We start from the raw sequence: 19,820 nt of genomic DNA, 5'->3' as shown, positions 1-19,820 counted from the left end.
ATTTTCCATATTTTGAACAATGATCATGTAATTTCGTAATCCACACACACATTGTAAACATTATAGAAAAAAGACTGGAGGGAAAAGTCCTTTGCTTGGTCGAAGTTTAATTGCCAGGGAACATATTGATGTTGTTACTTATTGTCTCAATACATTCTCCCCACTCCCCTTTGGGAATGTCAGAGAAAAACCAGAGCTGGACAAGAGTTAAAGTGGTGAAAAGAAACATTATTCAAGACTATTATTGCAAGAGAGGAAGCAAGACCTCAGTGTAGAACTGGAGTTGATGTGTTCTGGGCTGGGTTCAGAACACAGCCTGAGCAAGAGGGAAGTTAGAGACAGAGACCAAGGTAGGGGTCAGAGGATGGAAAGTTACCAAGAGAAAACATCTGGGGTAAATCTACCTCACAGGATTCTTGCTGAAGATGGGCCAGAGTGATCAGACAGCAGTTGGGAGATGATGGAGAATGAGGAACCTCATCAGGTGTCAAGGATGATGGTATTAAAGGTAGGGGGTTCTTATTAAACTGACTGAGCATGCTTGCTAAAATTAGATTTTTCAAGGGAATGTACAGATGAGCCTAGGAGAAGGTTCTGAAGCCTGATTAAAGTTTGGTCAAGCCGAGAATCTTTGTCAGGAACTAGATAGAAATAATTTTACTGTTTGATCCAATGAGTCTCAGAAGCCTTATTTTTAAATAAAGTAAAGAAAATGTTTGATATACTTAATTTGGTGGTTTTTAAATGAAGTGATAATGAGGCAATTGTTTCCAATATTAAAATTCAAATTCATTAAAAGTCAATTAAGAAATTTCATGATTTGAAAACTTGTTGCAGGAGAGAGTGGGCTTCCCAGGTGGCACTACTGGTAAAGAACCTACCTGCCAATGCAGGAGACATAGGAGACGGGAGTTCAGTCCCTGGGTTGGGAAGATCCCTGGAGGAGGGCACAGCAACACACTTGAGTGTTGTTTTCTGGAGAATGCCATGGACAGAGGAACCTGGCAGGTTACAGTCCATGGGGTCTCGAAAAGTCAGACATGACTGAAGCGACTTAACATGCATGCATGCAGGAGAGAGCGGAGAAGGCAATGGCACCCCACTCCAGTACTCTTGCCTGGAAAATCCCATGGATGGAGGAGTCTGGTAGACTGTAGTCCATGGGGTCGCTAAGAGTCGGACATGACTGAGCGACTTCACTTTCACTTTTCACTTTCATGCATTGGAGAAGGAAATGGCAACCCACTCCAGTGTTCTTGCCTGGAGAATCCCAGGGACGGGGGAGCCTGGTGGGCTTCCGTCTATGGGGTCGCACAGAGTCGGACATGACTGAAGCGACTTAGCAGCAGCAGCAGCAGGAGAGAGTGGGGTTACTCTGGTCTTCATGACCCAGATATACACACATGTATTATTTTAAGGAGTTAATTAATTCTGCAGATTTATAAGTTTGCTTTTCAGCAGATATATGGTATTGATCTTGCTCTCAAAAAATAATACCTTTAGACAGATATAATCATATTTTTAGATTGAAGTTAAAGCTCCAATACTTTGGTCACCTGATGCGAAGAGCTGACTCATTGGAAAAGACCCTCATGCTAGGAAAGATTGAGGGCAGGAGGAGAAGGGGGTGACAGAGGATGAGACGGTTGGATGGCATCACTGACTCAGTGAACATGAGTGAGCAAATTCCTGGAGGTAATAAAGGACAGGGAAGCCTGGAGTGCTACAGTTCATAGGGTCGCAAAAAGTCGGACATGACTGAGCGACTGAACAACAACAACAGATATACTTGAAAATAAAATTCATGTATACTTGGAACACCCAGAGTCACAAAAACAAAGTCTCATCAGGGTATTTTAAAATTAGGATATTGAATTGAAATTTTTCTTACATATGGTAGTTTGTGATTTATATAAAACTACTTTTCGTTAATTACTTCATTGTTTATGTCTTGCTTGGTGTAACAATCCAACAACTCGGTCAAAAATACATTTTCTTATCATACCCTGTTGTCTGTCACTTAAATCTGCTCATGTGTGTGTTTATCTTTTTAAATAATTTTTTTAAGTAATTTGTTGGCTGTGCTGGGTCTTCGTTGCCACACGGGCTTTCCTCTGGTTGTGGCGAGCAGAGGCTGCTCTCCTGATGTGGTGTGCAGGTTGCTGCTGTGGCAGAGCACGGGCTCTAGGGTGCACAGCCTTCGGTGGTTCCAGCGGAAAGGCTCAGTGGTTGCAGTTCCTGGGCTCTAGAGCACAGGCTCCGTAGCTCTGGTGCACAAGCTTAGTTGTTCTCCAGCATGTTGTTCTGTGGAATCGTTCAGGACCAGGGATGGAACCAGTGTTCCCTGCATTGGCAGACGGATTCTTTACCCTGAGCCACCAGAGAAACTATTTTTTTAGTGTCTGTCTCTACTCCTGTGCTGAAAGCTTCGTAAGGGCAGGGCCTCTGCCTATCAACTACCCTTATCTCCTGGCTTATGCAGTGTCCAATGCTTTGTGAGTTTTTAGGTGTTTGATGAATAAACGAACAGTAGCAACTCTGATAATAACATCCTATACAGTTTTCAGAAGTCACTGTGTGGTTGCTTCTAGGACAGGAGGAGGAGAAGTAGAAGAGGGAAGAAGGGGTAGGCAAAAAACTTCAAAATTAGTGAGGTGTACTACACAATGCATGGGCTTCATAATAACAAGTAATGCTTGACATAGAGTTTAATGGTTTTTTGTTTTGTTTGTTTTTTGGCAGAATTATAGTGAACATCATTCACAACACTTCGGATTACCTTCCCAAAGTTTTAAGATTCTTGAACGTGGCTTTTGATAGCTCGGGTGATTGTTTAATTGCTGGGGACCATCATGGAAATATCTATGTTTTTGACTTGTGTGGAAACAGGTGAGCAAATACTTTGGATATTTACCAAGTGATTACTTTCTTGACTGTTTTAGTACCTACCATTGATTATTCATTTAGAAAGATTTATTAAGTACTTACTACATTTCAGACACTTTGTAAAATTCTGCCATTAGTGCTGGTGGAATAAAGTGAGAAAGAATAGAAAGACAAAATGGTTGGGTTTTGGGGTTTTTTTAAAAGAGAATTAAAGTTCTCGTTTTAACAGCATCTCTAATAGCTTGTTTTTTCCTTAAATTTCAACCTTCATTATCTCTAGTTTATCAGTTAATGTCTGGTACCTGTTTAGAAAAAGCACAGTGGCCTTTATATAATGCATTATTGTCAGAGTGAACTAGACCTAGGAATCTTTACAGATTTGATCATCACTCTTCCTCCTCTTCTTTTCCTTTACCAAACAATTTAGTGAGAATGCATTAGGTGGGAATTGATGGAGGTAGTCATCGTTGCAGTGGGGGTCGGTGGAACGGGAAAACTGTGCTGGCCCAGCCAGAGAGTCAGAAAGTGTCTGTATGGGGATGGGGGCAGTCATGGGAAAGACGGGGACTTTGGTCGAATGAGTGTATTGAGGCTAATGGGGGCCAGGTTCCTGACTATTGGAAAGAGGAGTTGCAAATATGGAGAAGGAGAAAACTAGACTAAACCCTGTGGACCCGGATTGCATTTGGTTCTGTCTGTATGAATCCTTGGTTTTGAATATATGTAGACAGACAGAGAAATAAATAGAGGTGTGTGTATAAGAAAGTGAATGAATTATATGGACATAAATTTCCTAGCTTTGTTCACTGATAGGGCCTGGAAGCAATAACACCCCAGTAGTAATGAATATACCCAGTGCCCAGTTCTTTTCTAAATATTAGTCTGCTTCAAGGAATTCGGGATCCTTGGAGAAACAGCCAGTTTTAGGATGGAGGCAGGGAAGATACAAGATAAGCCTGCAGTGCTTTGTAGCCAGAAAGAAGGACTCTGTCAAAGAAGGATGGGGATGTGTCCAAAGGACAGAAGTGTCACCTTGAAGGCTCTCTCTCTGGGCAGATTGGAGACAGTGAGTTTCAAAATAAATGATAGTGGTGGCTTGTAGCCCACTGAATAAAACGGAAATCTGGGAATTCATGCTGCAGTCAACAGTTTAATGGGGATAGATGTTTGCAGTCACAGAGTACCTCCCCCCAAAATACTAAAGAGAAAAAAAAGCAGTAATCTTACAGTGAAGAAGCCTGGCAGACGCCACCTCATCAAAGGATTAAAGTTAAAATAACCAGTAGTGGGGCAAATCAGAGTTCGTGTGCCACCTGATAGGGTGCAGTGGTGAGAGCATAGTGTCACTTCTGTCATATTCCTGCCAAAGACAGGTGACCTGAGTCTCATCAGTAGAGCCAGCTGGCAAAGCTAAATTAGGGGCATTGGATAGCAAGACTGGCTTGTGACCTTCACAGGGGTCAAGGACATGAAGGATGCGGAAAGCCTGAAGACTTGCAGACAGAGGGAGCCTAGACACGCGACAAGTCAAGGCTTGGGTCTGGACCGATCCCTTTGCTGTAAAGGAGGTTTTTAGGACAGTGGACAAAACTGAGGTCTGGGGATTAGACAGTAGTAATATATAATGTAATTTTCGGATTTTGATGATTTTATTGTGGTTATATAGGAAACTTTCCTTGTTCATAGGAAACGTGATTTCGGTAACCTAATTCTCAAATAGTTCAGGGAAAGAAGAGCTCATAAATGATTTATCTGTCTGTGATTTACTGGGTAGAAATGTGTTAATCATTGTTTCCACTCCTTACCTAATGGTCATAATTCTCCCACCCATTACTCTTGCATAACCTACGCAGCCAGTTCCCAATCGTAAATCAATATACCTATCTCTTTGCTCCCGCTAAACAAAATAAAATAAAAATCCCAAACTGAACAAAATAAAAATAATTGTTGATTGACTGCATTATAGAGCAATGAACTTCAACATCAGTGATGCAGGTACTTCATTTGCTTTTATCTATTGTCATTTACTCATTCCATTCTTCTCCGAGTTTTCCAAACCTTAACCAATTTCTGCGGTTCCTTGTGTTCAGACTCTACTCTTACTCTGACTGCCTACCCTCCTAATTCATGGGAAAATAGACACCCTCAAGCTGCCTTTCCTTCTTCCCACCACAACCTCAAATATATCTGCAAGTCCAACTGTTTGTAAAACTAGATGATCCTCATTTGTAACACTGCTAATCTCTATTTCTATGGCTGCCCGTGGGACTTTGCACCCTGAATGTTCCTCTCTTTTATTCTGTCCACTGTTCCTTGTCTCTCTGTAGATATTCACATCCGAGTAGAGGTACGTGTGGCGTAGCTGTGACCTGAGATCAGGCCTGTCTAATCCTGAAGGCCACTGCAGTGGGCCCACTTGTAATCTTCCTAGTCGCTTAATCCAGTGGTCTTGTTTCAGTTCTCATCTTACTAAATACTCTTGTCTTCCATCCTTTATGAAATTTTTCTTTTGCTTCAAGGTACAAGTCTTTCCTGACTTTCCCGCCTCTGAGGTCGGTTTTCCCCTTGCTTTGCTGACTTTTCCACTGTCTTTGCCCTTATTGTCCTGCCACTGGGGCATCTGTCCCCAGCGTGCTTCTTTCCGTATTCTCTGTATTCTTTTTTAATCAGCTCATTACCACCAGGCCTCAGGCTTCAGCTGCCATGGAACATTGTTAACTCAGACCTGCTTCCCCCGCCCACTGGGGAGCTTCTAGATAGCACTGTCTAAAGCCGTAGCCACCGACTGCCCTCAGCCCTTGAGAGGTGGCTTGGCCAAGTTGAGATTCATTGATGGTATAAAATACACTGGGTTTTGAAGATTCACTGTGAGAAAAAAGAATGTACAGTATCTCTGATGATTTTTTACTAAATGTTGAAATGACAATATTTTAGATACACAATGAATTAAGTTTAATATGTTAAGATTAATTTTATATGTTTTTAACTTTTAGTGTGGCTTCTAGAAAATTTTTAGTAACACACATGGCCTGTATTCCATTTCTTTGGGACAGCACAGCTCTAAATGCTTTTCAAAGGCCTTAATCAGTTCAATTCAGTTCAGTCGCTCAGTCGTGCCGACTCTTTGCGACCCGGTGGACTGCAGCACGCCAGGCCTCCCTGTCTTTAATGCTACATGTTTAAAACCAGAATTACTATTTCCTACCGCCGCACTTGTTCCTCTTTTGCTGAAGTTTGAAAACTTCATTTTTTTGGTTAATGAAACTCTAGCTAGGTGCCAAGTACTCTGCTAAGCACTTAAACATACATTATTTCACTTAATCATCATGTGTTCATTTAACCATCACGACAACCTTATGAGACATCTTTTATCTCCACTTCACATGTGAGGGTTCCTGATTCCTCCCTCTTCACCCCCTGTTTGATGCATCACCAGACCTTTCTCCCCTTGACTTCTGACACCTTTCCATTTTACACCCAGAATCCTCTTCCTAAAAGACATGCCTGGCCGTGGTTCTGGTCTGCTCAAAAGCTCTCCATGGCTCCCCATCGCATGGAAGTAAGATCCAAACGCCTTTCCATGGCAGGTAGCCCTCTTCGTCATGTGCTTTGTTCTGCCAAAATGGGAGTTCATTTTCCTGGGTTTCATTTTCTTCTTCTCTAAGGACTCTGCTGACATGAAGTTTTACAATATCGGAAGAAATTCTGATACTAACACAGTAATCTCTTACTAGGTTTAATCTTGTTCAGCGAACAGCGCAAGCTTGCACAGCTCTGGCCTTTAATCTTCATAGGAAGTCTGAATTCCTTGTGGCATTAGCTGATTATTCTATTAAATGTTTCGATACAGGTAAGAAGTCCTATTTATTTTTTGAAGCAGAGTGACATGTAGGTGGAAATACTGCAGGGAGTTGGCCAGTCTGTACAGTCTGAGGGGAGGGAGCAGACCCCACAAGACAGCTCTCACTTCAGACACTGGCCACAAATTTGGGGATCCCAAGGCCATCCTCACATCAGATCAACAGGCTGCAAATTCAGGGTTCCCCACAGCTACCCCCAGGTTTTAGAATTCAGTAGAATGATTCACAGAATTCACTATGCTTATGATTATAGTTTTTAAAAAATAACTTTATAGCAAAAGTATACAAATTAAAACCAGCCAAAGGAAGAGACGCATTGGGTGGATTCTGGGAGGCTCCCAAAAGAGATGCTTCCATCATCCCCAAGGACACATTACCCTCCCAGCATCCACATGTGGCCATCTGCACCGAGTACTGCCACACCAGGAAATTGACCCAAGCTCTTGAGTTTTTATTGGGACTCCATTACATCAGCGTTTGGTTGCCAACTTGGTTGAACTCCGTTTCCAGCCTCCTTCTCTCTGGAGGTTGGGCAAATAGTATGAGACCCAAAGCCTCAGCCTTCTAATCACTCACGTGGTTGGTCGTTATGGTGTGGCCAGCCCCCACTCTGAGGTTCTCTGTGTAGCACAAACCATCTGTTTTGTCCAGGGACCTACCACAGATAACAGAGACACTCCCACCACTGGGGAAATTCCAAGGGTGTAGAGGTTGCTGGACAAAGGCCATGCATACCTCTCTTTGTAGGCCAAATTCCTTACTGCATATGTACAAGGATAAAAACTTTTTAAATTTTACAAGTGTATTGATATTTTTTGCCACATTACACTTTTTAATAGAGAACTAAAGAGTTCTATAAACTGAACTTACTATTAAGAAAAAAATCTCAACTGTGTTGTTTTTTCTTGTTATTAATGTATCAGATACAACATTTAGAAAGATTGTAAACAATAAGAATAGTAATAATAGTGCTGGCTAACACTTATATAGCGTTTACTCCTTGCCAGGTACTGGTCTATGATTTTATACATATTATTAATTTTAATCATCATAGTAACCCACAGAGATGGTTACTATTCTTATGCCCAGTTTTCAGATGAGGAAACTGAGGCACAGAAATAGATTAACCAGGTTTCCACAGCTTGGTAAGCAGCAGAGCCAGGATTTCTAATCTGGGAGTCTTGCTGCAGGCCCCTGCTCCCAGTCACTGCCACCCTCTCACAGCACCTGCAGGAAGGAAAGGCAGTCGTGCCCAGAGACAGTCAGTGCTTTTATATCAGGGGCCCACCTGTCTAATCTGTTTTCTTTGCATATACTTTTTTTATAAAATATATGATCATCCTATCTATATCATTTGATAGAATCACTTCCTTCCCTTGTGAAAAATTTATGTGTTTAAGATCAATACTCAATAATTCTACTCTAGAAATGTTTGCAATACAAGTTACTACTATTGTTTGGCCTCACCTGCAGGCTTGTGGGCTCTTAGTTTCCCAACCAAGAAATTGAACCGGTGCCCCCTGAAGTGGAAGCACAGAATCCTAGCTTCTGGGCCACCAGGGAATTCCTTATACCATGACTATTAATGTTTATTACCTTTTAATGACTATTACCTTTTGGTGGATTTGAAACTGTTTTCAGTTTTTGGTATTACACACACTGCTGATACAGAAGTTCTGATACACTAAGTCTTTAAACTCATCTGTGACTGCTTTCCTTGGATTCCATCAGCCCCTTCTCCTCTCATCTTAGTTGTATCTTTTATACCCTCTCCTGTTTTATGGAAACCCTCCTAACAAAGCCCTTTCCTTACTGTCGTCTCCACCTCCCCAGCCACCTCCCTCTCTCCACTGCCGGATCCTGTGTCTTCCCCGCTCCATGCGTGGGTTCTGACCCTTGCCTCTTCCCCTGCAACCCCCACTCCATGCCTCTGAGACTTCTATCTCCAGGGTCTTTAGTAACCTCTGATCATATAAATCCTCTTCATACTTTTCATTTTGTTTCTCCATAGCTTCTAACACTTTAGCTCCTTTCAGGAGTCTTGGTTTTCTACTGTTAACCTCTCTTGGGTCTACTTTTCTGACTCTTTTCTGGGTTCTTTTGTGATTCCTAGACTTTTGGATGGGGCTTCCCTGATGGCTCAGACTGTAAGGAATTCTGCGTGGAAGGCAGAAGACCCACGTTCAATCCCTGGGTTGAGAAGTTCCCCTGGAGAAGGAAATGGCAACCCACTCCAGTTGGGTATTTGACCCAATTAAAAAGAAAAAGTAGAGGAACCCACATAGGTTGTCAACTTTTAATTTTGCTAATTGACATTGGAAAAAACAATGTAACTTCATGAAATGGAGTTTGTTTTTTTTTTAACAAACTTAGAAGGATATAATAGATTTAAAGGTAGTATTTTAAATTCAGTTTTGTGGAAAACTCATCATGTTATGCTTATTTTTCTTTTCTCACTGAAGGCCAGTGAAAAATTGCCCATTAAGTGATGCCAGACTTCAGACTGGTGTTTGGAAGCCAGTCCTCCCTTCCCAAGCATTTATCTGTTCCTCTGTCTTCAGTTTGACCTACTTTATATCTTAATGTTTCCCAGATTTACATCTGGCTTTCTGGGCCCCAGGTTCATCTTTCTGGAGGAACAAACCAAATCTGACCATAAAACTGTAACATGCCTGTCATAGGAAACTTGGAAACACAGAAAAATGTAAAGAGAAAATAAAAATCACTACAATTTTACTACCCACTGATAATTATCTTGGAGGATTTTTGATGTTCTCTTGAACGTGACACGACAGAAGGCTGGGCTTTCTCTTGACATAGTTGTGTGTGTCTTTTTTCTCTGCCTGTGTGTCACACATGCAGACACACACACACACAGTCAGTTTTTAGAAATCAAATCTGTTATCTCTTCTCACACTAAGTCTGATCCCCCTCGTGTATTTATGTCACATAGTAGAGTCACCTCCTGTTTACGTAACTGAACTGGAGCCGCTGGATCCACTGAATCACTGAGTCCTTTGATTTTTTTCCTTTGTAGCTCTTGAGTTTGTTCCTTTCCCCATTGCCACACGCTTAGTAGAGACCCTCTTCATCTCCTGCCTGGATTATCACAGCAACAGATTAACTAGTCATTTTGTAATCTCTTCCTCCTCTCCAGTACATTCACTATGTCTTCAAAGTGCTCTTTCTGAAACAGCCCAGATACGGTATTCTTACATATAAGACTATTTCAAGAGAAAGCCCAGGCTTCTGTCATGTCACATTCAAGACTGTTCTTAAACCCCCTTTCAGCCTCATCTCCTCCTGCCTCCCTGATAATCCACGTGACTACCATGTCCCCTGGTGCACTTCATCAGTCAGTCACAGGCTTCTGTTCTTTTCAGATGTTAATGGAGTTGAAGGGACCTCATGTGATCCCTGGCCATCTGTTGAATCTGTTCTTGGATGAAATACCAGGTTTGACCTGTATGACTGTTTGCCTTTTTCCCTCAGTCACCAAGGAGCTGGTTAGCTGGATGAGAGGGCATGAATCATCGGTGTTTTCGATCTCTGTGCACGGATCAGGGAGATACGCCATTACCACCTCCTCTGATACAGCACAGCTCTGGGACTTGGATACCTTCCAGAGGAAAAGAAAGCTGAATATTCTCCAGTCTGTTGGAATACAGAAGGTCAGTGGACAGAGCGCGTCTTGGTCTGTGGTGCTTCTCAGGCTAGTTTGTGGATCAGCCGGATACGGATGTTATAAGTAATGTTTCATTTTGCCTCAGTTATGTCAGCAACAAGCAAAACTGTTTTATTATTTATAGTATGTAACTTCAACTTTAGTTAGGTGATAGTTTTTACTTAGCTGATTGATTTTGTTTTATTTCTTAACCCAATTATGAAAAAGTGTAAATGTATAGAAGATTTGTAAGAATTTCACAGTGAGCACATGTGCATCCACCACCTAGGTCCCCCTGTACCATACCGTACTTCGTTGCTGTTTAGTTGCTAAGCTGTGTCCAACTCTTTGTGACTGTATGGACTGTAGCCCAGGCTCCCCTGTCCATGGGATTCTCCAGGCAAGAATACTGGAGTGGGTTGCCATTTCCTTCTTCAGGGGATCTTCCTGTGTCTGGGGATCTAACCTGTGTCTCCTGCATTGAAGGTGAATTCTTTACTGGTAAGCCACCTAGGAAGCGCATATGATACTTACATATTAGTAAACTATATTATGAATCTATCCATCTGTCTGTCCCTTTGTTTATTAACTTTTTTTTTTTAAAGTAAATTGCGGACATCAGTATACTTGCTCATCAGTGCTTCAGCCTGCATTTAAATTGGGTTTAGTACTTGTTGATGTAAACTTTGTTTTTAATGTATGTCTTAAGCATTCATTTGTTAAATTCTGATAAATGCATATACGTTTATAATGTGCAAACCTATTGTTACCACTGGAGAAGGCAATGGCACCCCACTCCAGTACTCTTGCCTGGAAAATCCCATGGACGGAGGAGCCTGGTGGGCTGCAGTCCATGCGGTCGCTAAGAGTCGGACACACCCCGCCCCCTCGCGGGAAACGGGGGCGGGGGGGCGCCGGGGGCCTCCCACTTATTCTACACCTCTCATGTCTCTTCACCGTGCCAGACTAGAGTCAAGCTCAACAGGGTCTTCTTTCCCCGCTGATTCTGCCAAGCCCGTTCCCTTGGCTGTGGTTTCGCTGGATAGTAGGTAGGGACAGTGGGAATCTCGTTCATCCATTCATGCGCGTCACTAATTAGATGAGGAGGCATTTGGCTACCTTAAGAGAGTCATAGTTACTCCCGCCGTTTACCCGCGCTTCATTGAATTTCTTCACTTTAACATTCAGAGCAATAGGCAGAAATCACATCGAGTCAACACCCGCTGCGGGCCTTTGCGATGCTTTGTTTTAATTAAAACAGTCGGATTCCCCTGGTCCGCACCAGTTCTAAGTCGGCTGCTAGGCGCCGGCCGAGGCGAGGCGCCGCGCCGCGCCTGGCCGACCGATGGCACCCCACTCCAGTACTCTTGCCTGGAAAATCCCATGGACGGAGGAGCCTGGCGGGCTGCAGTCCATGCGGTCGCTAAGAGTCGGACTCGACTGAGCGACTTCACTTTCACTTTAAACTTTCATGCTTTAGAGAAGGAAATGGCAACCCACTCCAGTGTTCTTGCCTGGAGAATCCCAGGGACCGGGGAGCCTGGTGGGCTGTCGTCTGTGGGGTCGCACAGAGTCAGACATGACTGAAGTGACTTAGCATAGCATAACATTGTTACCACCATCCCAGAAAGTTCCAGCATATCCCTTCCCAGGTAAGCACTCCTCTGATGTTCTTCTACCGTGGGTTAGTTTTATCTGTTCTAAAATTTCACAGAAGTAGAGCTTTTCAGTAATGGTTTGTGTAAAGCCTTTTTTCGTTCAGCATCATGTTTTTGAGATTCATCCTTGCTGTTTTATGCATCAGTAGTTTTTACCTTTCTATTGCTCATCAGTATTCCATTGTACACTTGTATCACTTTTTAAAAATCCATTTCTTTTGTTTTTAAGGTTTTTTGTTTGCTATTTGATTAGCTAAATGCTGTTTTCAGGATTGCATCTCCCATTTAATTAATTTGCTTCAGGTTATATTATACATGCAGTATTGCTTTTAATTTCTTGGTTATTAGCATGAACAACTAGCAGTTCATGTCATTTTGTAGTCTCCACAAAAATCCCAGGGTTCTTAATCATTTAAAAAAGATATAAGTTACAGCCAGCTTACTCATCAGCTATTTTGGTCAAATGCCTTGGTAGGTTTTTTCTTCAGTTGCTTTAATACTTAAGTTATTTTAAAGTCTAAGAAAGAGAACACTGAGAGTTGAAGCCACAATGGAAACAGTCATGAAACAATGACACAAAAACCATCTATTATTTTTACCATGAAACTAGAATAGTATACACTAAAGAGCTGCCAGGTTTAACCTTGGCTTGGTGGTTCAGACATTTTAGTTTAAAAAAATAGGATTCCAAATCTTAGTGATAAAATAAAATTAAATGTAGTAAATGTAAATACAGTATGCAATATACATATAAGTATATTCTTCTAAAATAATAGAATATCATAGTCTATCTTTAGGTTACCAGCAAGCTTTTCCTCAAAAGACTAGATAGTAAACATCTTTGGCTTTGCTGGCAAAGAGCAAAATTGAGGATATGTGTGTACTTACATAACCACCTGAAATGACATAATTTTAAAACATAAAACTCATTCTCTTGGGCCATACAAGAACTGGAGATGAGTCAGATGGTTGTCACTCCTGGCTTATTCTGCTGAAAACAGGAAGTAATTGTAAACTAAACTTAAAGCAAAACTTTAGTTCTTATCAAGTTTTTATTAAACTTATATTTTTACTGCAGTTTTTTACTTTTAAATTTTATTGGGGTATATTTGATTTACAATGTCGTGTCACTTTCAGATGTACAGTAAAATCAATTAGTTATACATATGTCCACCCTTTAGATTCTTTTTGTTAAAAAAAGTTTATTTATTCATCTGCTTCAGGTCTTAGTTGAGGTACACAGAATCTTCGTTGCGGCACATGGACTCTAGTTTGTGGCACGTGGGCTCAGAGGTTGTGCATGGGCTCAGTAATTGTGCATGGGCTTAGTTTCCCTGAGGTATGAGGGGTTTTCGTTCCTTGACTGGGGGTTGAACCTTCGTCCCCTGTGTTGCAAGGCAGATTCTTAACCACTGGATCACCACAGAAATCCCTTTTTAGATTCTCTTCCCATATAAGCCATTACAGAGTATTGAACAGAATTCCCTGTGCTCTGCAGTAGATTCTTTTTAGATATCTGTTTTACCTACAGTAATGTATAGATGTCAGTCTCAGTCTCTCAGTTTATCCTTCCCCCTTTTATCCCCTGGTAACCATAGCTATAAAGAAAGCTGAGTGCCGAAGAAGTGATGCTTTTGAACTGTGGTGTTGGAGAAGACTCTTGAGAGTCCCTCGGACTGCAAGGAGATCCAACCAGAAAGGAGATCAGTCCTGAGTGTTCATTGGAAGGACTGATGCTGAAGCCGAAACTCCAGTACTTTGGCCACCTGATGCGAAGAACTGACTCATTGGAAAAGACCCTGATGCTGGGAAAGATTGAAGGCAGGAGAAGGGGACAACAGAGGATGAGATGGTTGGGTGGCATCATGGGTTCAATGAGTTCGAGTAAACTCTGGGAGTTGGTGATGGATGGGGAAGACTGGCGTGCTGCAGTCCATGGGGTCTCAAAGAGTCAGACACAACTGAGCGACTGAACCATAAGTTTGTTTTCTACATCTGTGACTCTGCTTCTGTTTTATAACTAAGTTCATTTGTACCATTTTTTTTAGATTCCACATTTAAGTGATATTTGTGTTTCTGTGTCTGACTTCACTCAGTATGACAATCCTTAGGTCCATCCATTTGCTGTAGTGCCATTGTTTTGTTCTTTTTTATGGCTGAGTCTGCTTTTATATTTTAAATACAAATTTTGTGATTTTTTTTTTCCCATTGATGACACATGGTAACACATGATACGGGTTTCATTTATGATTGCTCTTTTAATCTAAAATGGTCTCCCACCTTTTCTCTTTTATTTCCCTAACATTAATTCTTTTTTTTTTTTAAAGACACCAGGCCAGTTAGTTGTGTTGGAAAATGCCACACATTCTGGATTTGTGTTACTGTCTCCTCATTGCATCATTTAACTTGTTTTCTCACCTGATACCTTGTACGTTCAGTTCAGTCACTCAGTTGTGTCTGACCCTCTGCGACCCTATGGACTGCAGGACACCAGGCTTCACTGTCCATCACCAACTCCTCCTGGAGCTTGTTCAAGCTCATGTCCATCAAGTTGGTGATGCCATCCAACCATCTCATCCTCTGTCGTCCCCTTCTTCTCCCGCCTTCAATCTTTCTCAGCATCAGGGTCTTTTCCAGTGAGTCAGTTCTTCACATCAGGTGACCAGAGTATTGGAGTTTCAGCTTCAGCATCAGTCCTTCCAATGAATATTCAGGACTGATTTCTTTTAGGATTGACTGGTTTGATCTCCTTGCAGTCCGAGGGACTCTCGAGAGTCTTCTCCAACACCAAGATTCAAAAGCATCAATTGTTTGGTGCTTAGATTTCTTTATGGTCCAACTCTCACATCCATAGATGACTACTGGAAAAACCATAGCTTTGACTAACGAACCTTTGTTGCAAAGTAGCAGCTGATGCTACTGATTTCTTGGAAACTTGAATTTAAGTCTAAAGTCTTGAGTAGATTCACATGAATCATTTTTGACAAGCTATTCACCTTGTGTGTAAGATGGAAATAATAATCGTGCTTACCTCAGGGTTGGTTTCAGGATTGAAAATGATAATCTGTGCAAAGCGCTTAGCACGAAGCTTGTGCATAATAAGTGCTTAGTTAGCTGCAGCTGCTGCTGTTTCTATATTGCTGTTATTTTTGTTATCTGTTATCCAGCTTTATAGGATTATTTCAGTGCAATTAGGTATCTTCTAAAAAGCTATAAGGTAACTGTATTCTTTTTCTTTTGAACTATATTAAGTAGATGCATAATCCCTTATTAGCAACTCAAAAACCCAGATGTTTTTTAATAACTCATTTGGTGGCAGAATCTGATTGGAATTCATCTGGCAGCAAAATCTGAACTAAGTTGACCTGAGGCTGAAATATTAATATATTTGAGTATGGGGTGTCGCTCCAAGTCACTGAGAGTTCTACATAATGTTACAGAATATGCATTGTATTGGGCTTCCCTGGTGGCTCAGATGGTAAAGAATCTGCTCGCAATGTGGAAGACCCAGGTTTGATCCCTTTCTCAGATCATAAGTAGTTCTGAATTCTGGAACACATCTTCCCTAAAGGTTTCGGATTAGAAACTATCAGTCAATAGTTTGAGTTTGACTTCAAAATGTTTTTAAAGAATTAACTGCTCCATCTGCTTTCCACTGATTTTTGTACCTAGCCGTACTGGTAATTGATAGTAATAGATAGCAATACCACAGGTGACTCAGTGGTAAAGAATCCACCTGCAGTGCAGGAGACGCAAGGAGACTTGGGTTCAATCCCTGGGTCAGGAACATCCCCTGGAGGAAGAAATGGCAGTCCACTCCAGTATTCTTGGCTGGAAAATCTCTTGGACAGAGGAGCCTGGCAGGCTACAGTCCATTGGGTTGCAAAGAGTCCAACACAACTTAACGACTAAACAACAGCAGTAATAGATACCAATTGTTGAATCCTTATTATGTACTTAACACTTTGTTTTGTTATTTTTAAGCTTAAATAATCCTGAAAGGTAGATACAATTATCCACATTTTATAATTGGGGAAACTGCACTTCAGGAATATTAAGTAACTTGCCCAGTGTCACATAGCTTATGAAAGAGGTGCAGTTCTGAGTTGAAGCTTGGTTTACTCTGAAGTGGCTCCATTATGCTCTCAGGTGAACCAATTACATTTCTTTGAATTAGAAAATTTTAATTCTTTTGTTGATACTAGGAGGTAGGACATTTAGCTCTGTTAGCTAGAGATTTTGGAATAAATCCTAAGATTTCTGATTACTGTGGTTCAGTATGTATCAGACAAGGTTTTGTGATGATGGCATCAGAGAACACTTAATAGCGTGTCACTAAGCTTAGTCTGGTCATAACAAACACCCTCTTCCAACAACACAAGCGAAGACTATACATGGACATCACCAGATGGTCAACACCGAAATCAGATTGATTATATTCTTTGCAGCCAAAGATGGAGAAGCTCTATACAGTCAACAAAAACAAGACCAGGAGATGACTGTGGCTCGGACCATGAACTCCTTATTGCCAAATTCAGACTTAAATTGAAGAAAGTAGGGAAAACCAGTAGACCATTCAGGTATGACCTAAATCAAATCCCTTATGATTATACAGTGGAAGTGAGAAATAGATTTAAGGGCCTAGATCTGATAGATAAGAGTGCCTGATGAACTATGGAATGAGGTTCGTGACATTGTACAGGAGACAGGGATCAAGACCATTCCCATAGAAAAGAAATGCAAAAAAGCAAAATGGCTGTCTGGGGAGGCCTTACAAATAGCTGTGAAAAGAAGAGAAGCGAAAAGCAAAGGAGAAAAGGAAAGATATAAGCATCTGAATGCAGAGTTCCAAAGAATAGCAAGAAGAGATAAGACAGCTTTCTTCAGCGATCAATGCAAAGAAATAAAGGAAAACAACAGCATGGGAAAGACTAGGGATCTCTTCAAGAAAATCAGAGATACCAAAGGAACATTTCATGCAAAGATGAGATCGATAAAGGACAGAAATGGTATGGACCTAACAGAAGCAGAAGATATTAAGAAGAGATGGCAAGAATACACAGAAGAACTGTACAAAAAAGATCTTCACGACCCAGATAATCACAATGGTATGATCACTGACCTAGAGCCAGACATCCTGGAATGTGAAGTCAAGTGGGCTTAGAAAGCATCACTACGAACAAAGCTAGTGGAGGTGATGGAATTCCAGTTGAGCTATTCCAAATCCTGGAAGATGATGCTGTGAAAGTGCTGCACTCAATATGCCAGCAAATTTGGAAAACTCAGCAGTGGCCACAGGACTGGAAAAGGTCAGTTTTCATTCCAATCCCAAAGAAAGGCAATGCCAAAGAATGCTCAAACTACCACACAATTGCACTCATCTCACACGCTAGTAAAGTAATGCTCAAAATTCTCCAAGCCAGGCTTCAGCAATATGTGAACCGTGAACTTCCTGATGTTCAAGCTGGTTTTAGAAAAGGCAGAGGAACCAGAGATCAAATTGCCAACATCCACTGGATCATGGAAAAAGCAAGAGAGTTTCAGAAAAACATCTATTTCTGCTTTATTGACTATGCCAAAGCCTTTGACTGTGTGGATCACAATAAACTGTGGAAAATTCTGTAAGAGATGGGAATACCAGACCACCTGATCTGCCTCTTGAGAAATTTGTATGCAGGTCAGGAAGTAACAGTGAGAACTGGACATGGAACAACAGACTGGTTCCAGATAGGAAAAGGAGTTCGTCAAGGCTGTATATTGTCACCCTGTTTATTTAACTTCTATGCAGAGTACATCATGAGAAATGCTGGACTGGAAGAAACACAAGCTGGAATCAAAATTGCCGGGAGAAATATCAGTAACCTCAGATATGCAGATGACACCACCCTTATGGCAGAAAGTGAAGAGGAACTCAAAAGCCTCTTGATGAAAGTGAAAGTGGAGAGTGAAAAAGTTGGCTTATAGCTCAACATTCAGAAAAGTAAGATCATGGCATCTGGTCCCACCACTTCATGGGAAATAGATGGGGAAACAGTGGAAACAGTGTCAGACTTTATTTTTCTGGGCTCCAAAATCACTACAGATGGTGACTGCAGCCATGAAATTAAAAGACGCTTACTCCTTGGAAGGAAAGTTATGACCAACCTAGATAGCATGTTCAAAAGCAGAGACATTACTTTGCCAACAAATGTTCGTCTAGTCAAGGCTATGGTTTTTTCTGTGGTCATGTATGGATGTGAGAGTTGGACTGTGAAGAAGGCTGAGCGCCGAGGAATTGATGCTTTTGAACTGTGATGTTGGAGAAGACTCTTGAGAGTCCTTTGGACTACAAGGAGATCCAACCAGTCCATTCTAAAGGAGATCAGCCCTGGGATTTCTTTGGAAGGAATGATGCTAAAGCTGAAACTCCAGTACTTTGGCCACCTCATGCGAAGAGTTGACTCATTGGAAAAGACCCTGATGCTGGGAGGGATTGGGGGCAGGAGGAGAAGGGGACGACAGAGGATGAGATAGCTGGATGGCATCACTGACTCGATGGACGTGAGTCTGGGTGAACTCTGGGAGTTGTTGATGGACAGGGAGGCCTGGCGTGCTGCGATTCATGGGGTCGCAAAGAGTCAGACATGACTGAGTGACTGATCTGATATGAAGCTTAGTCTGTATATACATGGGCACTCAGTAAATTTTTGCTGAATTGTACATTTCACTGTTAACTTTCTCTAACTACTATCCTGAACTCTTTCAACTTTGAAAAGAATTCACATACCTCTCAAAAGTGAATTGGGAAGCCTAGGATTTTCATATTTTGTAAGGAAAAGGTGCAGCCAGCCTTCATAAAGTATATTTTGTTAGTGCTCTTGAAGTTTTTTCTAAGCATTTTTTGTTTGTCAGGAGATGACACTATCTAAATAATGACATGATTCATTAGGAACAATTTTATAATCATTAAAATCTGGCAATTAAAATTACAAATCTAGTAATGAATAATCATGTAGGCAATAATCTATCACAGCTATTCCTCAAAATAGCAGCTGATGCTCATTAACTTTTAAGCTTTTGCTTCTCTCAGTAGGAATAAACTTTATTACTTTTCTAGAAAAATACTGCTAATTATAATAAAAAATTTAAGACACTTTTTTTGATATCGGATTAGAAACTGTTTTAATGCATTCATTATAGATTGCATTCATTTAATGCATTCATTACAGAAAGAACTTTCTTACAGAAAGTTCTTTCTGTAAGACCTTCATATTACAAATCTTCTTAATAAAATGGAACTGTTGGCAAAAGACCTACCAGATTGTCTTTGATAAAGGGAGCCCAGGACAAAAGTGAGGAGAAGCTGGATCAGGCAAGGGCCTGGGCATCTGATATAGTTGAGCTAGCATCTTTTAGAGTCTTACAGCTGTGGTCCTTAGTAGATTGTTCTAATTAACCGGTATGGTCCATAGTACATTTTGTATGCATGTATGTATGTTTTTTAGCATTATTATCAAAAAAGAGATAATGTATTATATATGTAAATATATATATTTACAATTCTCTAAAATTTTTATAGTAATGTTTTTAACTGTTAGAATCATTGCGTAACTATATGTATACAATAGCTGGATGACAATAATACAAATTAGTTGCAAGGCTGCCATATTTCATGTGGATGCTTTATTGACCCATTGTTTTTGTAACACTGGGGAAAGCCATGGTAGATGCCATGTTGATCCTTCTCTTTCTCTGGACATCTCTCTCACTACT

General features: G+C 41.1%; 1 protein-coding gene across 7 annotated transcripts in view; it reads left to right on the top strand.

The window, feature by feature from the left end:
* The window catches only part of TBC1D31 (TBC1 domain family member 31), a 67,021-nt gene that overhangs the window by 2,415 nt on the left and 44,786 nt on the right, over nt 1-19,820 (top strand). For 5 of the 7 annotated variants that reach the window (XM_025001497.2, XM_005215359.5, XM_059893183.1 and 2 more), the window contains exons 2-4: nt 2,743-2,889; nt 6,621-6,736; nt 10,239-10,417. In XM_025001497.2, the coding sequence (XP_024857265.1) occupies nt 2,743-2,889; nt 6,621-6,736; nt 10,239-10,417 (442 nt within the window). Of the gene's footprint in view, nt 1-411; nt 509-2,742; nt 2,890-6,620; nt 6,737-10,238; nt 10,418-19,820 lie in introns of all 7 variants that reach the window. The other 2 variants (XM_059893184.1, XM_010811949.4) reach the window with 1 other exon arrangement.

This window comes from Bos taurus, chromosome 14, assembly GCF_002263795.3.
Source record: "Bos taurus isolate L1 Dominette 01449 registration number 42190680 breed Hereford chromosome 14, ARS-UCD2.0, whole genome shotgun sequence".
NCBI lineage: Eukaryota > Metazoa > Chordata > Mammalia > Artiodactyla > Bovidae > Bos > Bos taurus.
The sequence above is the reverse complement of the archived record's forward strand: the minus strand, read 5'-3'. Positions and strand labels throughout refer to the sequence as shown.